This window comes from Chamaea fasciata, unplaced genomic scaffold (genome assembly GCF_029207755.1).
Source record: "Chamaea fasciata isolate MVZ Bird 193981 ecotype frontalis unplaced genomic scaffold, bChaFas1.0.hap1 SCAF_26, whole genome shotgun sequence".
Classification (NCBI taxonomy): Eukaryota; Metazoa; Chordata; class Aves; order Passeriformes; family Sylviidae; genus Chamaea; species Chamaea fasciata.
This window is the reverse complement of record NW_027094111.1, coordinates 6,519,042-6,541,049: the sequence shown is the minus strand read 5'-3', so window position 1 is coordinate 6,541,049 and position 22,008 is coordinate 6,519,042. Positions and strand designations below refer to the sequence as shown.

The 22,008-nt window shown below is 46.0% G+C and overlaps 1 protein-coding gene across 1 annotated transcript in view; it reads right to left on the bottom strand.

The window, feature by feature from the left end:
* LOC136301407 (lethal(3)malignant brain tumor-like protein 3) overlaps positions 1-22,008 on the bottom strand; it is a 42,618-nt gene that overhangs the window by 5,380 nt on the left and 15,230 nt on the right. Inside the window, exons 8-19 of the mRNA XM_066204401.1 lie at positions 21,872-21,963; positions 20,766-20,917; positions 19,923-19,999; positions 18,337-18,422; positions 13,270-13,380; positions 12,040-12,154; positions 11,840-11,939; positions 10,817-10,993; positions 9,342-9,473; positions 8,903-8,964; positions 6,375-6,541; positions 1,811-1,873 (exon numbers count right to left, since the gene is read on the bottom strand). Of these exons, the coding sequence (XP_066060498.1) occupies positions 1,811-1,873; positions 6,375-6,541; positions 8,903-8,964; positions 9,342-9,473; positions 10,817-10,993; positions 11,840-11,939; positions 12,040-12,154; positions 13,270-13,380; positions 18,337-18,422; positions 19,923-19,999; positions 20,766-20,917; positions 21,872-21,963 (1,334 nt within the window). The remainder of the gene's footprint in view (positions 1-1,810; positions 1,874-6,374; positions 6,542-8,902; positions 8,965-9,341; positions 9,474-10,816; positions 10,994-11,839; positions 11,940-12,039; positions 12,155-13,269; positions 13,381-18,336; positions 18,423-19,922; positions 20,000-20,765; positions 20,918-21,871; positions 21,964-22,008) is intronic.

Here is a 22,008-nt window from a genome sequence, read left to right as displayed (position 1 = left end):
CTTGGAGGCTGATCCTGGACCGTGTGGGGGAGTTCAGCTCTCCTGTCACTCACACCTGTATTCTGGCCAGAGCCGAACTTCTAAAAGGATTTTAATTTCAAATTGACAATGTGGTTTGAGCATAAACTGGAAAAACAACACAAGTCCCCCTAAATCTGGCATTGAGAATCACACATCTGAGCCTGCAGAAAATAAGGAATAGAACAGACTGTGGCTACGGCACCCTCAGAACCAGAAAGCAGTCACTGTGTTCAGGACCAGGAGAAATAAAAAACACGGAGAATGGTAGGATTTATTAGGAGATTTGTTGATTTATCTCACCTCTGAATATACCTTCCCTAGAAATCCCTTTTACATTTCAGCTACAGTGAAAGATGGGTTCATTTGAACGAATTTCACTATTCCAAATATATTCAGTTCACAAGTACTCTACTGTACGGTCACATTGTGGACAGTGCTTTTTGCAAGCCTTTATTTCTTTTGCTTCCTATTTTGTGTGTCTGCAGAGTTTTTAAAACAAGGGAAAACAAAACACAGATACATAAATCCACAAAATGCACTGCAGCCTCATTTTCCCTGAAAGGGAGCCAGCTCTGGAGCAGACAATGATTACAGATCTGCCCTTTCCAGCCACTGCCACAAAGGAGAACTGACTCCAGCCCTTCCCTGGAGCTCCTACAGCCACACAAGAGAGCTCTGAGGACAGAATCACAGAACCATGGGATGGTTTGGAAGGAACCTTAAAGCTCATCTTGTTCCACCCCCTGCCATGGGCAGGACACTTTCCACTAGACCAGGTTGCTCCAAACCCTCTCCAACCTTGCCTTGGACACTTCCAGGATGGGGTAGCCACAGTTCTCCAGCTCTCCTGAAGCCCCCTTAGGGACTGGAAGGTGCTCTGCGGTCTCCCTGGAGCCTTCTCTTCTCTAGGTGAGCATCTCCAGCTCTCCTAGCCTGGCTCCAAGAGCAGAGGGGCTCCAGCCCTTGGAGAATCTCTGTGGTCTCCTTTGGATTCACTCCAGGAGCTCCACGTACTTCTGATGCTGGTGCCATGGCTGGCACCAGCAGGTGCTCTGCAGGTGGGGAATCACCTAAGCAGGACAGAGGAGAACAACTCCAACCCCATGAGCTGCCCACACTGTGAGATGAGTCCAGGGCAAGATGCATTTGTGCAAATTCATCAGGGGCTCCTAAAGAACCTCCAAGTGATGCCTGCAATGTAAGTGGAAGCAGAAGCACCCAACAGATCCTTGTCTGTGATCCACCTACAGAGCTGTGCCAAAAACCAGGATAGTCACACCCTGTGCCCGTGGAGGTCTCCCAGAGGCCATGGTGAACACACCAGCAATGGGACCAGAGCCCAGCCTGTGGCAGGATTGACAGGGCACACCTCACACAGGACATGCTCTGAGACTTCCCAACCTCTGTCTGTCGAAAAGAAAGGTTCCCCTCCTGCTCTCACCCCAGCCCACGGGGGAAGCCAGCAATTCCTGGGAAACCCTGCACCTGCCAGGCTCCCCAGGAGAAGCAGGCACATGTCCTCATTAGAGGCAGCAGATGAGATCCTCACTAACCATTCCAACAGGGCATCTTTAGAGCAGTGCCAAACCTATGGCACATCCAAGACAGGATGTTAAACATAAGCTCGTGATTGGAACTGCAGGGGAAATTTAAAGCAGCAGGATGCAATTAGCCATGGTAGAACTCAGCTCCATGCTGAGGCTGCCTCCTAAATGCCACTGCTCTGCAATGACAAGGCTGAGCAGGTCTGAGCTCTCTGCAGCACAGGGTCTGGGCATACCCCACTTACCTCTTCCCTGAACACAGACGCTTGTTCTTTGCAGCCAGGTAAACGCTGGATAAAGCTCACCACCTGCAATTGCATGTGAGAGAAAGGAAACAGAAAATTAAAACGAGACACCATCAAGAAAAGTCCTGTTATTTCTGTATGAGAATTCTCTATGCAAGAATTTTTAAAACTTTAATACTCAAAACTCTCACATTAATGAATTATACAGATGAAAAACATTGCTGTGTTGTTGCTTGCAGCTCCTCTGCATATTTTGGTTACCACCAATAACTGCCCCTATTGCCATTTGACCATTTCTCTCCCTATAAGAATCCAGTTTCTGCACTCCTCTACAAGGTCTTCACAGAATCAACATTATTTTTCCAGATTAAAAGCTGTATATGGCTTGGACTACTTTAAATTCACTCATGACTTCACTTTCTCTACAGTACTGATGGAAAGTAAATCTAACAAGAAAAAAGGATTTAGACAGTTTCCTAAGATGACATGCCTGTAAGAGACAAGATAAACCAAATGAATGAGCACTGCTGGTTTACCAACATGCAAAGGTAGAAGAGCTGGGAAGTAAAGGAGTTTCAGTTTCATTTAATCTGTGCTGCGTGGCAGGAGCCAAGGAACCAAGAGGATTAAACAAGTAAAAGTTAATTTTACATTTCACATTGGGAAAATGTCTCTAAGCAAGGAATATGTTAACATTTGGAATGTTAACATTTGGAATAATCTCCCTGGAGTCATGCAAGAAGCCCTGGGGTTCCATTATGTAACACTAAGGAGTGTGACGAGCAGCCCTGTGTGCAGTCGAGGATGACTTAATGTGCATTGTCTTCTCCAGCTGCAGCTTCACTAGTTCACTGGAGATTGGTATATTGAGGTGTAATCAGATCAAACATCTCCTGTTAATTGGACGCTCCCTTGCAGGAGCATCTCTGCTTCCTGAGGCATAACCATGTGAGTTGTTGCAGATGTGACATTTCTTCCCTGTAACAAACAAGCAGCTGGGAGGGGTCACTGTCAGATACAGGCTCCCTTCAAGTTGGAACTGTCAAAGTCTCTCCTATATCATGTCCCTGTACCTCCAGATCATCCTACCACTACACTTGGAGTCATTCTTCCTCCCAGTTCCAGGCAGGCAGGAACAGGGCTCCCAGAGTGCCCTCCAGGTTTGCTCTGCCCTGGCAGGAGCAGCTCTGACTCCCGTGGTTTCTGTTATGCAACCTGAAAGCAGAGCATCCCTCTCCTTCATCCTCCTCTTCCTTTCTAACTTAAAGGGAACCCCTAAAATCCACATCTCTGTTGGGCAGTGACTCCAAATCTTCTTCCGTAGAAATGTAAACTCCTATTAGTAACCAATAACAAATAACAAAACACTACTTTCCTTTCGAGTCCCCCCATCTGCTAATACTTAAAACACAAATGAAAATCCTTCTGCCAGGTCTGGTTCCTTCAATAATTTAACAGACACTTGGACCCTTGGGGCAGGAGCTGAGTGCTCTTTAGTGTCTGTGGCACTGAGAGGCTGGCAGACATCTCCAAGGAATGACCTGGGCTTGCCTTGCTCCTGTATCCTTCCCTGCACAACTGCTGATGGCTACTGTCACTGACGCAGAGTGACAGACCTTTGATCTGCCCCAAAGTCCTTTGCAGGGACACTGCCCCACTGGAGAGGCCTCTTGAACAAAAAGCAGCCCTGGGATTTACCAGGAATGTAGAACAGAGAGGGAAGGAAAATACAAGGAGAAAGTGGGAGAGAAGGTCCCCAGGGCACGGGACAGACCCCAGGCACCACTGAGCCACAGGGACCTGCCTGGCTGTCACTGCTGGGGAGGAGGGTTCCCAAACCAAGATGGGGCAGTTGAGGGACAATGGGAGGCTTGGGAGCAAAAGAACAAAACACCACAGGAAACCAAAACAACCCCACAACGGCGGCAGGGAAGTCTTGAACCCTGGGAAGGCTGAGACTCAGGGCAGGGCTCAAAGTGAGGGTGGGACAGGTGTTGGACAGGTTGGGAACATCTCAGAGGGATCAGAGTTTTTCTATGAGGAGGTGAAAGTCTGTTGGCCCTACCTGCTGTAGCCACCCCATGGCTCAGAACTCTCTGCTGGAAACTCTTACACTCCTAAAGCACATTGGTGAAGGGAAAGGGCTTGAAAAAGAGCTTTGTATAATCCTGAGAAGACCCTGGAAACTTGATACGACCCTGCTGGAAGGTGCTGATGTGTGGCAGACACATTGAGATCAGCACAGGATTGATGGCCTGCGGTGACAAAGCAGCCCCAGACTGCACCCCTTCAATAGCTAATGCAGGACCGACCCCCTCTGAGGCCACAAAGAGAAGCTGGGCTAACTGGGATTTAGAAACCCACTCACACTTGGCACAAGGACAGTTCCCTCCCCGTATATTAGCATTTGAAGCAGGATTAACTAATGAACAATGCAACTCTAGCACATCTTCATGTTTTTCTATGAGTCAATAGTCTGTGCTCTGAAAACATGACAGAAAGCCTTCAATAAATACCAAGGCTGCATTAAAGTAACTACTCTTAGTGACTGCTCAGTGTTACCACGACTTTCTTAGCTTGAGGGCTACTAAATACTGCTGCTGCTCTGCCATTTCAGCTGTTCTCACCCAGCAGAGAATTAAAGCAACGGTTTTTTTTCTTAATGTGGGTTTTATAAAATAAAAACAGTTCTTTAGCCTGAAACCAAAGGAGAATTTTACACGCCCATCACTCCTGTTTCAGATCCGCAGAATGGACTCCTTTGTGCAGCAGAGTTCAAAGCACAACACAAAGGCAAATGTTTGCCCTGCAGTAAGATCTTGGGAGCCCAAATGCCAACAGACCAAATGTACTTTGGACTCCCTAAAACACAGCAAGTCCTGCTGCTTTCAACTTCCAGGCCTAGGGCCACGCTGCCCTACACACGCTGATCCTGTAAGTGCTCAGAGAGAGCCCAAACGGATTCCTCTGGGAATTTGTGATGAACATAATTTGCAAAACCAGACCTACTTTACTGAAATTTAAGATAAAACCTGTAATGACTTCAGCCAGTCCATTGTGGTGCTGCAACTGAGCTTTTTAATGTGCCATTTACACTGCTACTGGCAGCCAAAATTTCCCCAGTTGTTTCAGGCTGCAGCAGAGTTCAGTTTATTCTGGGTTTGAATCACTATATCCAGTGCCCTGCATCCATATCTGTGGTCCCTGCTCACACTCATCCCTTATCAAACTAATATCTCAGTTAAATTTACTCAGCAGTTGCTTTAAAGGTCAACTGCAAAGGACAAATTTTATTTGGCTGGGATCCTGACACTGTACTTCGATGAAGCAGCCTCTTGTTTTATCCAAAAGAAAGAGATTTTGATTATCATGTCAGAGGATTATCTGCTTCTGACTTTATTGATTTGCTAAAAGACCTTTTGGACAAATCATTGGAAGCTTTCTCAAAAGGACAGGAACAGTAAATCTTTCAGAGATTTTTTTTCCCCCTCGGTATGAATTTAATTCTAACACATTTTTATTAGAAAGAAAAAAAACCCCCACAACCAAAACCCAACACTACCACCAAACCACAACAATTCAACAAAAAAAAAAAGGACCAGGTTTTAAAACATCAACACCAATTTCTCTGTCCCTTTGTCAGCTGCTGTGGTTCACATCTCCCACATCACTGCAATCCCACCAGACTCCCACCACTCCTCCAGCATGAAGAGCAAAGTCAAGATTGGATTTATCTGAGGTTAAGAGGCACTTAGGGAAAATGCACTTTCTAAAAGTCTTTGAAGATCCTCTCTGCATCATGAACAGCAGCACCTTCTTCCTGCTTTGCAGATTCCGTGCATCCTTGCAAGCACAGCACTACAGCACATTTCTCTGGAATTAAATGCCCTGCAATTAAGCACCAGGATCCAAATTGTCACCACTTCCCAAGCGCAGAGAGAAATATTATTTATGCCCAAGGCATTGAGGCAAAAACCAACTACTCAGCACAAAAAACACTGGCTTTTTCACACACCACCTAATTACAAGAGACATCTGAAGAGCTGCAGAGACACATCTCCAGCTGCACAGCTACCTCAGTCAGAAATCAGGTCAGGCTGTGGGCAGTTTTGTTCCCAGAGAGTCAGGCAGGCAGACGATGCAGGAGTGGGCATGCACAGTGCAGTTTGGAATTCTCTGCACTGAAAAAGTGAATCAGCAGCAAAGTCACAGGAGAGGGGGAAGGAGATCAGATAAAGGGAATCTGCTGTCAGAATCATGCTTCAGGCCTGAGGACTGAGAGACTGAGGGGTAAATAAACAGAGGGAGGGAGGAAATCCTGTTGAGGGCAGTAAGTTGTGGATGCCAGAGGGTTAACAGGGGTCCTTCCCCTCCCTGATAAAGGATCTTGGGTCTAACTGCCAGCTGAGTTAGCTGTTGCACACACTTTTGCACAACAGCAAACAGAAGACCACTGCCTAGGAGAGGGAAGGAAATAAAGATGTCTCCCAATTAGCACTCCAGAGGAGGAGTGCTCTGGCATTCCTGCAGCCCGGCAGAGTGGAGCAGGGAACAGGTAACTCACCTCCTCCACAGTCCATTTGGCAACTTGTTTGGCTGTCAGACCCGAGACCTCCGGCAAGAGCCTGCAGTGCTGCTCCCAGAAGAGATGCAGGCGGTGGGTCGGGTTAGAAGCCAGAGAAGGCATGAAGATAGACTGGTGGAGGGCCTGCTGGAGATCCAAATCAGGGCCTGGAAAAGGAAACAAGACAAGTCAGAGCCAGGCTTCAAGTAGGAGCAACTACAACAGAGCAGGAGGAAGGCTCACAGCCTGGAGGGTGAAGCAAGACAGGGTGAGCAGAGCCAGGCACGGCTACTGTGTGGCACACGGAGCTCTCAGGGTGTTCTCCCCACCCTCCTGAGCAGGAGAAAGGGGAAAAAAAAGATAAGATTGCTAGGCTGGAGGCTTTATCATTAGCTTCTTCCCTGGAAAATGATGTCATGCTGTTAACAGAGAAGATGTTTGCAGCGTTTTATCGACAAGGTGGAGGAGTTCTGGTAACAGCATCCTCGGCTGGGAACTGATGGCACCGTTCCAGCCCCAGCTGTAGCCAGAGCTCTGCTGCCAGCATGGCCTGGGCTCACTCCTCAGGAGACTCCCAGGCCAGGAGTGCTCAAGGTACCTCCAGACATCAACTCCCTCCTCATGTGTCAAGTGACGAAAGCTTTGAAAACCAAGGCAAAAAAAGGAGGAAGGAATCACCCCTCCCTAATGAGATCACTGGAGCAGTGCAGAGTCATGGTCCTACAGGGACGTGCTGGTTATACAACAGGAAGCCAGAGAGAGGATGGGAACAGGCTGAGAGGCACTCTTGTGGTTTACAGCAGCACAGGGGGCTGACCCCGACCCCCGGCCCGGCAGGCTGCCCAGCGCCATCCCGTTGCATCCCCACAGCATTCCCACTGAATCCCAGCCCTCGGGAAGGCTCCGTGTGCCTGGAGCGGCCGCTGCTCTGCTGCTCTGCTGCGTCTGCTGCTCTGCTGCCTCTGCTCAGTGGCTCTCAGCGGGCTGGGGTGTAAGATGTGGGGGGTGAGCATTCACCACGTGGAGAGCACAAAGGCTTTCCAAAATATGAAATATGGCCAAAATACGAAGAAAAAGCAGATTCCCAGAGTTTGCCAGCCCCCTCCCAGCTGAAGGGGAAGCAGCTCTGGAGGTAAAGCCTGTCCTAGTGAACAGTCACTCCCCTGGCCCCAGGGTCCCCTCAGCTCCTCTCATCTCCACATCCCTAAAAGTCATGGGACAGCATCAAGTAACATCAAATTTCTAATAACAAAATCAAGGGAGGATAAATAAAACTTGAGTAAGAACTGCGCAGTTCAGGAGCTGGTGATGACAGGGCACAGGACTTGCTCCTGAGAGGGCTGTCACCCCCTCCTTCTCTCTCTATTGTCGCAGTGGTGGGGACAGACAGCAGCTGGTCTCGTTCCCACCTCGTGCTCCAGGAGGTCCCACTTGTGCCCAAGGTTTCCCCCACTGCCACATCTCTGCTGGGTGGGCACTGCTTCCATCTCAGAGCAATTCCTTTTCTCCACTAAGCCCAAATCCTTGGGCTAAGCACCCAAACCATGACCTAGACAAGTGACTTTCTCTCTGACGAAGCAGCAGTGATCTCATAGTTTAACTGCAGCTGGGAAGAAAGCTCTAGGTAATTGTGAAATTACAGGTCGGGGGATGATTGCATTTTCCTCCTCTGATTTCTATCACTCCATGGATGGTGAATGTGACGGGAGAGTGGGCAGCTTTCCCTGCCAGCTGCAACCGCCGCTTGGAGCTGGCAGATCCCTCAGCTCTGACTGCAGAACTCAGCATTAGGTAAGAATGAGTATTAAAAAAAAAAAATCCAGGCACCTGTCCCAGTTTGTGCCTGCTTAGCTATTTTTGATTGGAGACTTATTACCATGTTAAATCCTCCTAAAAGCCTGGTCAGCTCCGTTCTCTGAAAGGGCTTTTTATAGTAAATCTGAAAGTTAAGCATATGGTTTGCTAAAGTGATAGCAGAAAGCTGCTCTGAAAACTTAACCTGTCATGTACCAGGAAAAAAACCACAGTTTTTCCATTTTCTTTTTAATCCTTAAGAGAACCTTTAAAAAGTCCTTCAATGATCCAGAATATGTTTCTGAATACCCATAAGGGTCTAAAAAAAGGGGTTGATGTAACCTAAACTATCTGCTAAGTTTGGAGCAAGTCTCCCTTGAGCCCTGTGTTGCCTCTGTCACAGCCTGACACAGGTCACAGACTGTTTGGGAACCCCTTGTCACTACAGAGGAGTTTGCAGTGGCACAAAAACCAGCACAAACTTGTCTTCTCAGTTAATAAATACAAGGCTCCACTCTACAAAGTATTACACCTTTCACTTCTAAGTAATTTTACCCTTTCTCCTCATTTTAAAGGAAGAAAAACTACCATTGCCATCATCTCCAGCATGTGCTTTCTCTTGACTGTGGAATCAAAAACAAAAACAGCTGTGAAGTTCTGAATGCTCCTCATGACTGTGGAGATATTACAGAGATGGACGCACACAAAGAAAGAAGAAATAAAATTTAACCAACCTTTCCCATTCCTTTCCTGTTTCACCAGCTGAAACTTGATATAGGCATGTGAGCACCCAAGCCTGAAAGCAACAATTACAAAACATTTCAGAAGATACAGAAATGGATGTAATTTCTTCTCTATACAAAGATTAATGGGATTTATAGAAACAAAAAGCTCTTTCCACTTAAAATAAGCAATAGCTCCATCCCTGACCTCTCTCTGAGCTAAGGGCCCTTCTATTAAATTCATGGCCAGAACTCAGATCTGAGTATACTGCAGAAAAGAGAGGGCCCAAAACAACAGGAGGAAATGTACCATGTCATTCTAAAACACTCTGCTGCAAAACTCTAATCAAATAGGGCTGTTTGTTATTTACACCTTTATTTCAGATGCAGCAGCAGCATCAAGAAACACAACTGTTAATGCATGAAAATAAACCACAAAACTCTTCTTTACATTTTTGGTGTGGTTTTGATGTCTGCAGAGGAATCCTCCTCTCCCCAGCCTCTCTCCTGACTGTTTTCCGACTGCTCTGATGGAGTGTGGATGCTGCTTTGACACCAATTTTCGCTGTCTGGTGCAGATTTTCTGGAAAGACAGATTAATGACAGTAGCTGACAGTAGCTCTGTTCCCTTTCCCCACAGGAGAGTAAAGCTGGCTGCTCCTGGCAAGTGAGAGCAACAACCACCACCTTGTGGCAGAACTTTCCTCGCCCCTCCATGAGTACAAAGTGCTTCGCTCCTCTTCTGCAAGGATTGAGAGAGTTTATGTGAAATAAATCAGCCTCTGTGGACTCAGGCTCTGATCCCAGCAGCTACAGGAAACCACTGTGTTATGGTGAAAGCAAGAGATTTAAGATTTCTGAATCTTGATACCTCTGGATAACATTTAAGAGTTTCCAGGACAAAGTTTGATGCATTAACTGAGCGACAGAGTTGGCCAAGGGAGGAAAAGCAACAGGGTGATACCAGATTTATAGGCTGAATTCAGACCTCCCACTACCAGGAAATGAAATACTTAGAAGAAAAGAAATATATTACAATTCTAAAATGCCATTTATTCTGTGAGAATTCAAAATATCCTGAGAGAGCTTTATGGTAACAGTGCCATTGAAATGCAATCAGTTTTGGTGTGGAAATTAGGGAATGAAGATGCCTGCACAGTTGTGGCAGGGGAGAAAGTAATTTGGCCATGAAGGCCAGAGAGAGAGGAAAGAAGCATTAATTCCTTTTTTTCTGGACAAACAGATCTTGAAAATGTTATAAATCTAAACAAATAGATGAACTTTAAAATATAGATAAGCCTTCACATACAACAAAAAACTAAAGTATTGCTGGAGTTTCTGAGTGAGACTGGATCTGTGAAGACTAAAAATGATTTTTAAAAAAATCCTTCCTATCCTAGTCTCTCTCGTAACACATTTAACCAACTCCTGCACTCCAAGAACTAAGGCACAGTTTCCTTCAAAGCTGCTCAACTGCAAGATTCTCTTGTAAGAAAACAAAGTATCTGAGAGCACTCAGCTGGTTTGCTGCTAACTGATACACACACAGTGCTTTGCAGACCCGGGGTGGATCACAGTTGCAGCTTAATAGTGCAAAATAACCTTGGCTTGACAGTTTTAGGATAGGAAAAAAAAAGAAAAGAACATATTTCAGATTGAAACAGCAAGGAAAAATGTATGGAGACAGAATGCAATTTCCTTTGTTGGAATGCGACCAGAGCACCAGGATTAAGGAATCAAGAAACCTATTAAGGCATACGAGGGTATAAAAGTGCACTGCTCCGTGTTAAGAGTGTCTGGGGCACAGGTCAATATTACAGACAGATGAACTAAATGTTCTGCTGTGTTGCTGCCAATTCTGGTGGTTTTCATCTTTGTAAATGGTTTTGCTCCCCAGTACCTGGCCAAGAGTAAAATCCAGCTCACCTGGATTGTGAAGAGTCACCCTGAGAAGACTCCCCTCCTCCCAGCAACGGGCCAGGGGTCTCCACCCTCCTGGCTTTCTGCACACTGTTCCCAGGGGAAGGTCTCTCCCCACTCAGCCGGTCCTGTAACAGGTTTTCTCTGCTGAGGTTCACATCAGAATACGGGCAGCCAACTAAGCTGTGATAGAGAAACCAAAAAGCGAGAGGGCAATGAAAGCTATACAGTCATACAGTCCCCTACCTCAGGCAGAGAAATCCATCACAAACCGAGAAAAAAAAGGACCACACATTCTCAGCAGGTGCTCTTACCCAGCTGTAGGTGTCAGAAAGCAGGGGACTATATGGCAGAATTAAAAACCAAAGTCATGTTGTTAAAGAGCCACTGCAGAGGACAAGAAGAGCTCATCCTCTGTAACCTGCTTATCGGAACAACATTGCATGAATCAACAGAGTTCTGCAACTTTCAATCTGAAAAATTCAAAGCCCTTTACTACATTATAAACTACCAGGTCTTCTGATCTCCCACCTGAGATTGTTTTCTTGCTCTTAAAATATTTTGCTTGAGAAAAAGCTTCCTCTTGCAAGAGCACACAAGAAATCAAAAGGCAGAGCACAAAACATGAGCAACCTCTCCTCACTTACACTCGAACACCCTACCCATGCCCTCTCCTCTTTAACTGTCTCCTCGTACATTGTTCTTGGGTATATTATTTCACAAATATAACTCTTTCAGTACTGCTGGAGTGATGAAACTGGAGTGAATGAATCTGTTTGCATTGCAGCGTGGTATAAACAGAATTTATAGTCAAACAGCCTGCTTAGACACAAGAGGGAGCTGCGACTGCAGTTATCGCTATCTCCAGAATAACCACCCTGAGATCATTTCAGTGCAGTGCAGTTGCTTGGAGCTGTATCATTATTATTATTATTATTATTATTACTATTACTATTACTATTATTATTATTAATTTATTATTATTGTTGTTGCTGTTGTTCAAGTTATTAACAGCACTCATCCACATACGTGTAATGTGTTCCGTATCGGGGGCCCCGGATGTGCCCAATCCCCTGGCAGCCTGGAGTAGGACACGCCTGTCCCACTGCTCCCTCTGGATCTTCAGCACCTGAGAGGAGTAAAAAAAGGAAGATAAACAGATTTGCACGTGAAGAGCAGACTGCACTTAGGAAATTATCCAGTGTAACAACAGCGAGTCCTGTATTTACCTAGAGGGACTTGCAGAGCGTGTCCAGTTTTGTCACACCAGCCCACAGGATGGATGTCAGGGCTATCTGCATCCACCCAGAAATCATAATGATGGTCCCAGCCATCGAAATGTATCTGAAAGAGGCAGAAGTCTCAGGGAAAGACACAGCTCAGGGCATGAGTCAGCTTTTATGCTAACTTCCCCCTTTGTTTCATCTTGGGGCTGATTCATTCAATCTTTCAGATCAATCTTTTTCAGTCAGGCACAATCATCTCCTTGCTCAGTCTCTGTTTTCCTCCACCTGTGTTTCACAGAATAACCAGGTCCTGGTGACACAGTCTGTCACCCCACAGACTGTGGGGTGCTCTAACACACAAAGTCCAAAGCTATGCAAACACAAACGATTATCTGCTTTGTTTTCTGTGGATCCCAAAACACTATAAAAGCCAACAAGTTTGGTGGGTTTTGCAGTGAACAAGATGCAATTTTCTGCTGGATGAAGAGACTGGTAGTAGCTCAGATCCAGGTCAGGTTACTAGAGACTGAGGATCACTGGAGTTTAAAGGCTACTTGGTTGTTCATGCAGCAAAGCTTCAATGTACAAATTGAGTATCATGCCACTATTGGTGTTTGTTCACAGCAATGAGACTCAGAATCAGATAATGGGGAGTGAACTCCACTCCTGCCCATGTAATCATCCTTCGGGAAGGAGACCTACGGCCATGCAGTCTCCATCAGTGCAGCCTCCACTTGAGCTGGCTCATACTTAGTTCCTCAGAAGCCAAAGCAGAACTGATTATTTGGGCAATATATTTTCACGAAAAGACTAGGTTAAAATGCATTTATGTGGCATTTATGGAGAATAATACTGCTTCCTAAATGTAGCAGGGTTTGAATTGCTTTGGGTTTTCCTTTCCTGGTAGGAAACAAACCCAGTCAGGGAGCTTCCCCAGAACACTCATGCTGCCATCAGTCAGAGACATCGCACAGAAAATGCCAAGAGATGGAACATCACACTGTCAAGTGTTAGTTCAAAACAGTAACATTAGAACAGTAACTAACACCAGGCCAATTCCATCAGATTTCAGCAAAACAAAGCAACAGGAACCATTTCCAGTTGGGCAGGCCCGGAGGCCACAGCAGCTGCCAGGCTGTTGTTTGCTGCTTCTCATTCCCAAGGGGTGTTTTCCCTGCACTGCCCATCCCGGGGTTCTCAGCACAGGCTCTGCACTAGGGAACAAGGTCATACCTTGACGCGATGGTTGTCTTTGTCAACAATTGTTGCCACTCTTATCAAGATGGGATTTCGTCTGTCCACAGCCTCTAACTTCGTATGAACCTGGAATCCATGAGGAGGACGCTGGAAGAGAGGACTGTAAGCAGAATGCTAAAAAGCCTTGGAGTTCAGAGCTGGTACCTGCTCTGAATGAAATATGACCCAGCTTCCACCCACCCCTAGCTGCCTTTGGAGCTTTGGGTTATCTCACATGGCAAACTGTTCAGAGGCTAAAATCAGTTTCCAAGAGGTTAAAATCAGAGTTCCCAAGAGGACTGAGTTGAGTGTTTGTCAGCAGCCCCAAACTGCTGGAGAGGCAGCCTGAGGTGGTTCAGCACCGAGGAGCTGTCCCAGCCAGGACAAGAGACCCTTCCCTGACGGACAAAAGGCCAGGGACCACCACAAGCAGCTCCACTAACACGGCCTCCCTAGCCTGACAGCACACTTCCCACACAGCTGGGACATGGTCTTCTCTAGAAGAGGAGACTGAGAGGGGAGAGATCTCAGCAGTACATATCAGTATCTCCAGGGCAGGTGTCAGGATGGTGCCAAACTCTCCAGCAGGGCCCAGTGACAGGAAAAGGAGCAATGGCTCTGAACTGAAACACAGGAATTTCCACCTCAACATGAGGAAGAACTTTCTTTGGAGGGTGGCAGAGCACTGGAACAGCTGGCTAGGGAGGATGTGGAGTCTCCCTCTCTGGTGACATTCCAAACTGTCATAGGTTAACACAGTTTGGTTTTCTGGAATGGAATACTGCCCTGCCAGGACCTTGCACTTTTAGAAAGGACAGGGACCTATCAGGGGACAGTTCTTTCTATAGGCACGTGGTTTGACCACTGAGAGAGCTGAAGGCAGCTTTTGGTAATACCCATATAAAGCTGAGTGTGCCCAAGCCGGCCCCCTTTTTTACTTCCAGCCCGAGGAGGAGGTAACACAGCTCTGAGGGGTGGGCCAGGCCCCACTGTTCCCCCACTGTCGGGGAGCCGGCCCTGGTCTGGCTGTGCCTCCAGGCCCACCATCGGCAGCCTGCAAGGGATGGGCGTGGAGGCTGCTCCTCCTCAGTTGCTCCCCTGGCTTGACCTTGAAGTCTGCAGCAGTGGGGAGAGAAGAGGCCTGGTCAGATTTAACCCTTTCCTAGCAACGTGAACCTTTTAAGACTTAGCCCTTCCCAGAGAGAGAGAGGAGAGACAGAGTGAACATACAGAAGACCCAGCATAACAGTCGGACGGAGAGAGTGTGGAAGACTAATTAGAGGAAGGATGGAGGAGTTGCCTGCTGGCTGGACTTTCTTATTGATCTATGGAAATGAACTCTATAGGTAGATTATCCTTTAAATCATGGGAAAAATATGCATCTGAAGAGATGATTTTGTGGATTTTTGAGCAAAGGTGTTTGTGATGGACTGAGTAATATTGCATTAGAATCTCTGATTCTTATGGTCCCATGAGGTGCCTGAACAGAGATAAGAAGCCTCCTGTGCCAGTGAAAGAAGTGAGAAGACATCTCTGCTTCTTGAGATGAAGAATCCTTTGCCTTTGAAGTTGCTCACTTTTAAAAGGTGACACCTCAGATGCCTGAGTTCCTACACCCCATAAGCAACGTGGGAAACTGCTAATGAGAGGAGACCACATGGAAGCAGGTTTTCCCAGGCAGCTGTTTCTGTGAGAGTTCTGACACACAAGAGAACTGTTCTAGGTTGTCAGTGTGGGAAAAATTCCATGGTAAATTAAGAAAGAAATTCTCTCCTAAAGAATTGTTGAAAGACTATATTCAAATGGTGAAACTGACTGAAAATCACAGGTTTTGTCTCTGTGTTGTTTGTAGAAAAGTGAACACTGGTGGGGGAAAGAGAAGGGTTTTGAAGGCTTAATTATTTTTCTTCCTTTTCTTTTTCTTTATTGTGTGTTAATAAACTATCCGTTTACCTTTAAGTTGGGCCTGTTTTGCCTTTTTCTCCCAAAATCCTATCTCTCAGAGGTAAAAAAGCGCAGAGACTCAAACCACTACACTAAATTTGGCATACCAGAAATTCGGTGAACATGAAACCACTACACAAACCCACCTATGTCACCTGCTCCAGGTGACTGCCTTGGCAGGGGGTTGGAATGGATGATCTCCAGTTTCTCTTCCAACTGGACTATTCTGTGATGTCACACCAGCAAGGACAGTGGCCAGTTCCCACTTTTCACTCTAAACATGTAATTGTGTGAAGCCTCTCTTCACTGCCCTACTCCTCCCTGGCATCAGCTACAGCACCTGGCTATCTCAGTTACCCTCATTACACAGATTACTCCTTACGACAACACCCGTGCTGCTCGTTAACAACTGCTGGGAACTGCCATGCTGGGATTCACATCATGAAGCTTTCCCCTCCAGAGGCTCACTCACCCTTTTCTTCAAACCCTAAAGACTTTGGGAGAACTCCAGAATACCCTTTGACCTGATGTGTGCCCTTTGCAGCACCCTATGTAACCTCTAAGCAACAGACAGCTTTTACCAATTTTTCCATTTATCTGACTGCAAATTCCTTCTCTGACCTCAGTGGGGGGTTATGGATACTCACTCAAAACATGTCTCTCTTCACTTCTGCACACAGATGTCAGGATTTTAGCAAGAAATGATAAATTGTCTATTTGAACATGACCAGGTTAATGAAATTATTAAAATCACTCTTCCATCCCAGTCTTCTTTACCCTTTTTACTGCCAGTGGCTGGGGGCAGGAAGGAGGATACACTCCTGAGCTAAGGGGATTAACTCCACACCTGAAGTTCCTCTTTGGACATTTCACCCGGACACAGGCATCTATCAGTGGGCTGTCAGACACTGGACCCACCACAAAACAGACAATCTAAACTGCTTTTATTTTCAAGAGCATCTTATTGCACCAGTCAACCTTGTCTGTCCTCCTTGAAGGAGCTGAGTGCTCAAGGTCCAAATCCTGCCCAGAAGAAGAGCCAGGCTCTTTGCTTCAGCCTTGTTGAAGGGTTCTTGCCCTTTTGGCAATAGCTTATGAATGTTTTGGAACTGCCAGCCCAAGAGGATGCGCTGAAATAACAATGCTTATATTGGAGCTGTCTCCTGAGTTTTTGGGTGGAGAGGGCAGAAATCCAGACCCAAGACCTGCTATCTGTGCTGATGACCTGTGTCTCCAGACTACATAAGAAAGCTGTTTAAAATTGTTAAAAGCTAATTCAGTGAGAAATGCCTGTTCTGGCTCTCAATCCACATTCTTATGTACTGATTTCCTGTAATTGCTAGCTGGAATAATAATAATATTTTTAAAAAAATCAATAGCTTTGCCATTTATTTGCTCTTCAGTCCAACCAAGCCAGAAAAATTACGTGGTTTGAGCTTGAAAGAGTTCTATTCACTGCTGATATATCAAATACCTTTTCTGTCTCATTTTTGAAATACAGTTTTAGATGCTAATTTGCACTCTGGAGTTTCATGAGAGGCAAAATTGGTCCTTCTACTCTTCTCTCAAAGCCTGATACTTGAAGGAGCAGAACAATGGCTGCAGAAATATCTGGAAAACAGGAAAGGAGGCAGACAAGGCAGCTGCATCCCCCTTAGGAAGACACTTCACTTTGGAGGAATCCAAAGAAGGGAGTTCTCAGTACTGAATAGGCTCCCTGCCCTGAGCAAAGCCGTCTTATGTTCAGATGACATTTCTCACCACACTTTAGACCCTGAAAATCTGAGGGAAGAAGCCACAATGGCAGATCTTACAGAGGACCTGGGCTGGGAGTTTTAAGTTTACATTTTCCAGCTCTACTGGGATTTTAGGAGTGCTGCTCAAAGAAGCTTAGTCCACCCTTGGGGGCAACAGCTGTGTCCCACTGACAGGCTCCACTCCTCATTCTTCCCCTGCCTCCAAGGTGCTTCCCAGGTATGGGAAACCTCAACCCAGGGATGTTTTGGAGTTCCACTGTGCTACAGATAACTCCAATTAAAGCCTTACAGCTCTCTGAAGAGGCAAAAACCTCTTCCACCTCCTTAGCACCACCTTGCAGCCTGCACCAACCCCATGTGGACAACCTGCTGAAATCTGGCAATTATCAAACCTGTCTGGCTGGATTTTTGCCTCTCTTATCTGAGGCCTCAATGATTGCTTTTCCTCCTCAGCCCCAAAGACCTTTCCACAAAAATACACAGAAGGGCAGCAGGTATTAACCTGCAACTTCCACTTTAGGAAAAGGAACCAAGACAAGTGTCACGATGGAACAGTTTTCAAACATATTGTAAAGTTCAGCAAGGTGAGCCAGCAGCGTGGAAGGAAAAAAAAACACCCCAATTTAAAAGTACAATTATTTCAAAGGTTTTTGGTTTGTTTCTGCTCACAGTGAGATTCCAGATTAACACACTGAACTGCAGTGAAACAAACAAAAGATCACAATCCCAAGTTTGAGAGAAGCACCTTCACACTGAGTCTGTGGGATGGTCTTAGAGCACCCAGGGGTTTGGCAGAGATGCTCTTTCATCTGTTAATACATTTATTTCTGTGGAGGGCACAGCTGGCTCCTCCCCAAAAGGACTAAGATCCATACCAGCACAGGTAAAACCTTGATATGAACTTCTCTACCTTAATTCCAGCCTCACCAGCCAGGGAAGTACATATTTGCACAACTGCAAGGTGAATTTTAGAAAGATTTTTAAAACTTCATGTAGAGGGGACACCAGATAACTGCCCTCTTTCTCCTCTCTGTGCCCTCTGTGAGGCACTTCCCACATACCTCTGGAAGCCAGAGCTACCTGTGTGGACTGAAAGCTCTGCCCTTAAATCTGCTAATGGAGCCACTGAAGATATTTAGTTAAAAATCCTTTCCAAGCCAGCTTTCCATAGTATCAAAAAAAACCCAAAAAAACTTGTCTTTTGCTGTGTGCTTTTGTTTTAGCAGCACTGAGATGATCTTAAAGTAAACCACAGTTTCACCCTCCTGGCACAGAAAAGGTAAACCACACTCAAATAAATCATTTAGGAAAAAAAGGGTGGATAACAGCACCTAAGCAAGAACAATCGAAGAGAATTACCCACCAGTTTAAAGGCTCTTGCCGGGGCTGCTTGGGAATTAGTTTCTTCCAAGTATTTCTCCCATGAGAAGGCTTTGGAATCCCTGTGTCCTTAAAAAACAGAGAATTAACATTTCTGTAAGAAAACCCCCACATTTACTGCTAGAAACAGCAAAAAGGCAGCTCTGGGAGACTGTAATTAGCACTTACAATGGATGATGCCAGAAAGTGGCCTGTTTGCACCTCCAGCACCCAGAGCAGCTCTGCCAGTTCCCCAGTTTTACACTGGGCTTGAACCCTGGCGAGTTCATTTCTGCACAGCTTAATCAATTCTTATTCTCTACAGAAAGCTCCAATTATGAGCTAGTCAGAGGATTCTGTGATGTGCAATGGCATCACTGAATTAATTTCCTGTTTTATTAACTACTCTTAGTGTGAATGCCTGTAAGACTGCAGAACCTTCTCCCCTACTGCTGCCTGCTCACCCAGGCTGAGTAAACCCAGCAGCCTGGAGAGAAAAGGCTCCATGAGTGTGCTGCTTTAACAACAGTGGGATGTCTCTCCCTGGCAATTACATTTAAGAAATTGCTCTACTTTTTTCCTGTTTCGGCAATTTTAATCCCCAGGATGGGTTCCTTTCGGCAGGAGGGTGGAGTGACTAAATGCAGAACACAGTCTGCAGACTGCTGCATTTATGTCCCTCAGCAGAGAGACCAGAACTGGCTGCAGGTTTTGTTGGGGGCACAGGAAATCCTAGTATGAGCAGAGAACTGCAGAGCCCAGCCCTGCTGAACCCTCCAGGAGCACACACAGATGTGGTGCTGCTGAGAGGGAATGTTCATAACCCCTTCTACTCTACAGCAAAGACGCTGAGGCCAATTCCACCCATGCAGAGGGATCAGACAGTGCTTCCTGCTCTACTGAACCTGGAACACAGCAAATACAACGAATTCTTGCTCCAAGGCTGTCAGTCTGACAAATGCCAGGCTTAATTTTTTTTATGTTTGCTATTTTTAAGGTGAATGAGCACTTCTGATGCCTGAAAACAACACTGGTTTCCCTGTACATTCTGTGCTCTCTTACTTGCCAACATTCTCTTCATTTACCAAATTCCAGTACAGCAGAAAGAGATGTGGATTCAGTTACTCCTTCATTTCCAGAAATTCCGTCTAGGAAATCACTAGAGTGTGGTGCTAACAATGCCAAGGCTGTAGTTCTATCTCTGTATGGGCCATTCACTTAAAGGTTGGACTCAATGATTCTTGTGGGTCCTTCCAACCTAGAGTATTCTGTGATTTCCAGAAATTCCATCTAGGAAATCATAGTACAGATCCCTTTTTCTCCCAGCTCGCCTTGTAGGAAACGCTGGAAATCCTTCTCACTTTTTCCCTTCTAAATTCAAATTCAATTATAAATTACCAAACCCTGTTCCATTTCTTCAAAGAACTATGAAACCACATAAATTGCAGTGGCAAAAAGTAGGAACAATAATATTGTTCAGGCAGTAAAGAGTTCTGAAGTGAACCTGGAACTTACAAATATGAAATTATGTAGAAGATAGTTTGCAGGTTTTTTGGCTGAGGCAGGAAGTAAGCCTCACTTCCAACCTACCAGGTGGTGTTGTCAGTGGGATTCCAGTTTCTTGGCAGTAGCCAACAGGACGGATATATGGGCTGCTCGTTTCACACCTGAAACAAAGAGGGAAAGTTGGCACCAGTCAGATGGAAAGCAAAAAGAAAGGCAGGATTTCAAATGCTGTCTGATAGGCCTTCGCTGGGTGAGCAGATGCTTTCAGTGGGAGTGATCACTGTGAAGACAAGCACTGCCTCCTCAGGATGTGTAACACTGGGTTTTCAAGGCATTCACGCTGTCCCAAAAGAAAGGGGAATACAAAGTAAATCTTGCAATAGTTTGGTTGGAAGGGATCTTAAAGCCCATCCCACTCCACCCCCTGCCATGGGCAGGGACACCTTCCACTGTCCCAGGCTGCTCCAAGCCCTGTCCAACCTGGCCTTGGACCCCGCCAGGGATCCAGGGGCAACTACAGCTTCTCCAGGCACCCTGTGCCAGGGCCTCCCGACCCTCCCAGGGAACATTTCCTTCCCAATATCCCATCCAACCCTGGCCTCTGGCAGCGGGAAGCCTTTCCCCTTGTTCTGTCCCTCTGTTCCTTATCCAAAGGCCATCACCAGCTCTCCTGGAGCCCCTTCAGGCACTATAAGGAGTTTTCTTACCTCCAATGCTTCCCAGACAGCTGAAGCCATCCCCACTGGCTCTGCATTGAGCAGCACAGTACCCAAATGGGAAGGGAACGACTGGGCAACTGGCTCTTTGTGAAAACCTCAAGTAATTATTCAGATGCCTGACAACTGATATAAGATCCCAACTTTAGGGCCTGCATTTAAAGCAAAGCCAGTCTACTTGCAGACACGTATCAGAAACAGAATCTTTTACCAGTAGTCGTAGCTCTCATCCCAGTTATCAAAATGGATCAGCAGCCGGTTTTCCACCATGTCTGTGATGGTGGCGACACAAACCAGTGACGGGTTCTTCTTGTCCACTGCCTCCAGTTTCATTCCCAGACGAAACCCAGAAGGTATGACAGACTGAGGAACAGGACGCCAGGAAAGGGAAATCAGCCATGTTCTTGGTCAAGCCATTGAAATCCCCCTTGTAAACTTCTTTGACCCCAAAACCCAAAGACCAAAACACACCACAGTGACTACCAGGAAGTCTGCAGACAGGATTTCCATGAGTTCTGGCACTGACTGTTACTACTACCTAGAAAGAGATAATGTGGCTCAAAAACCAGTGTTTTCAGTGGTACATCCACCACTGCAGACACCCAGGCTGAAACACCCTGCAGTGATTTGCTGAGGATAATAGGCATTGCACATCCTGTTTTACTGTCGGAAAAGTTAGGAGAGTCTTCAAAGAGATGAATTGACTGAGTGGGAAGCAGGGCAGAGCTGGGCCCTGATCCTACTGGAGTCAGTGACTGTCCATGTGCAGCCTCCAATCCACCAGCCCGTGGGCTTTGTGTCATTCCAGTAACATGAAATGGGATGGAGGATTTCACGGGAACTGAGGTTAACCACCACTGAGAAAGCAACAGTGGGGAAGGATGACAAATGCGCAGGATCCACAGCCCCATAATGAATCCCTCGGCACACATGAGCATGCTGCTGGAAACCAGAAATTATTTTGGAAGTGATTAAATGAGAGAAAAGTGACACAAATATCCTGACTGTAGGGGCACAGTAAAACAGACAGTTGTAATATATTTAATAAATAGTTCAGTAAATCTTTTCCTCCAGCATTAAGGAGGAAGGGAAATACAAATTCCTTCTCTGGAAAGTCAGTGACTGGGGAAAGGAAGAAAAATTGTACCTGTTTTCTTTCTTAAAAAAAAAAAAAAACACAGTAGGAAGTAGTTTGCATCTGATAGTACTGCAGTTGTACGTCTGACATAAGCATATTAAAACCACATAAATATTCTGGTCAAAACTCACTTAGCACCAGACCTATTGAAACCCCTTATATTCCGTATCACCACTTACACTGCTGAGGGTCTTAAAAAGGCTTTTTGGAGCTGCTTGAGCTTTGCAGTTCTTCAGATAGGAAGTCCAATTAAATTCTCCCTCCTTGAAACCTAGGAAGAGAGAAAAAATTGTTTTACATGGCCCTGGTACATTCT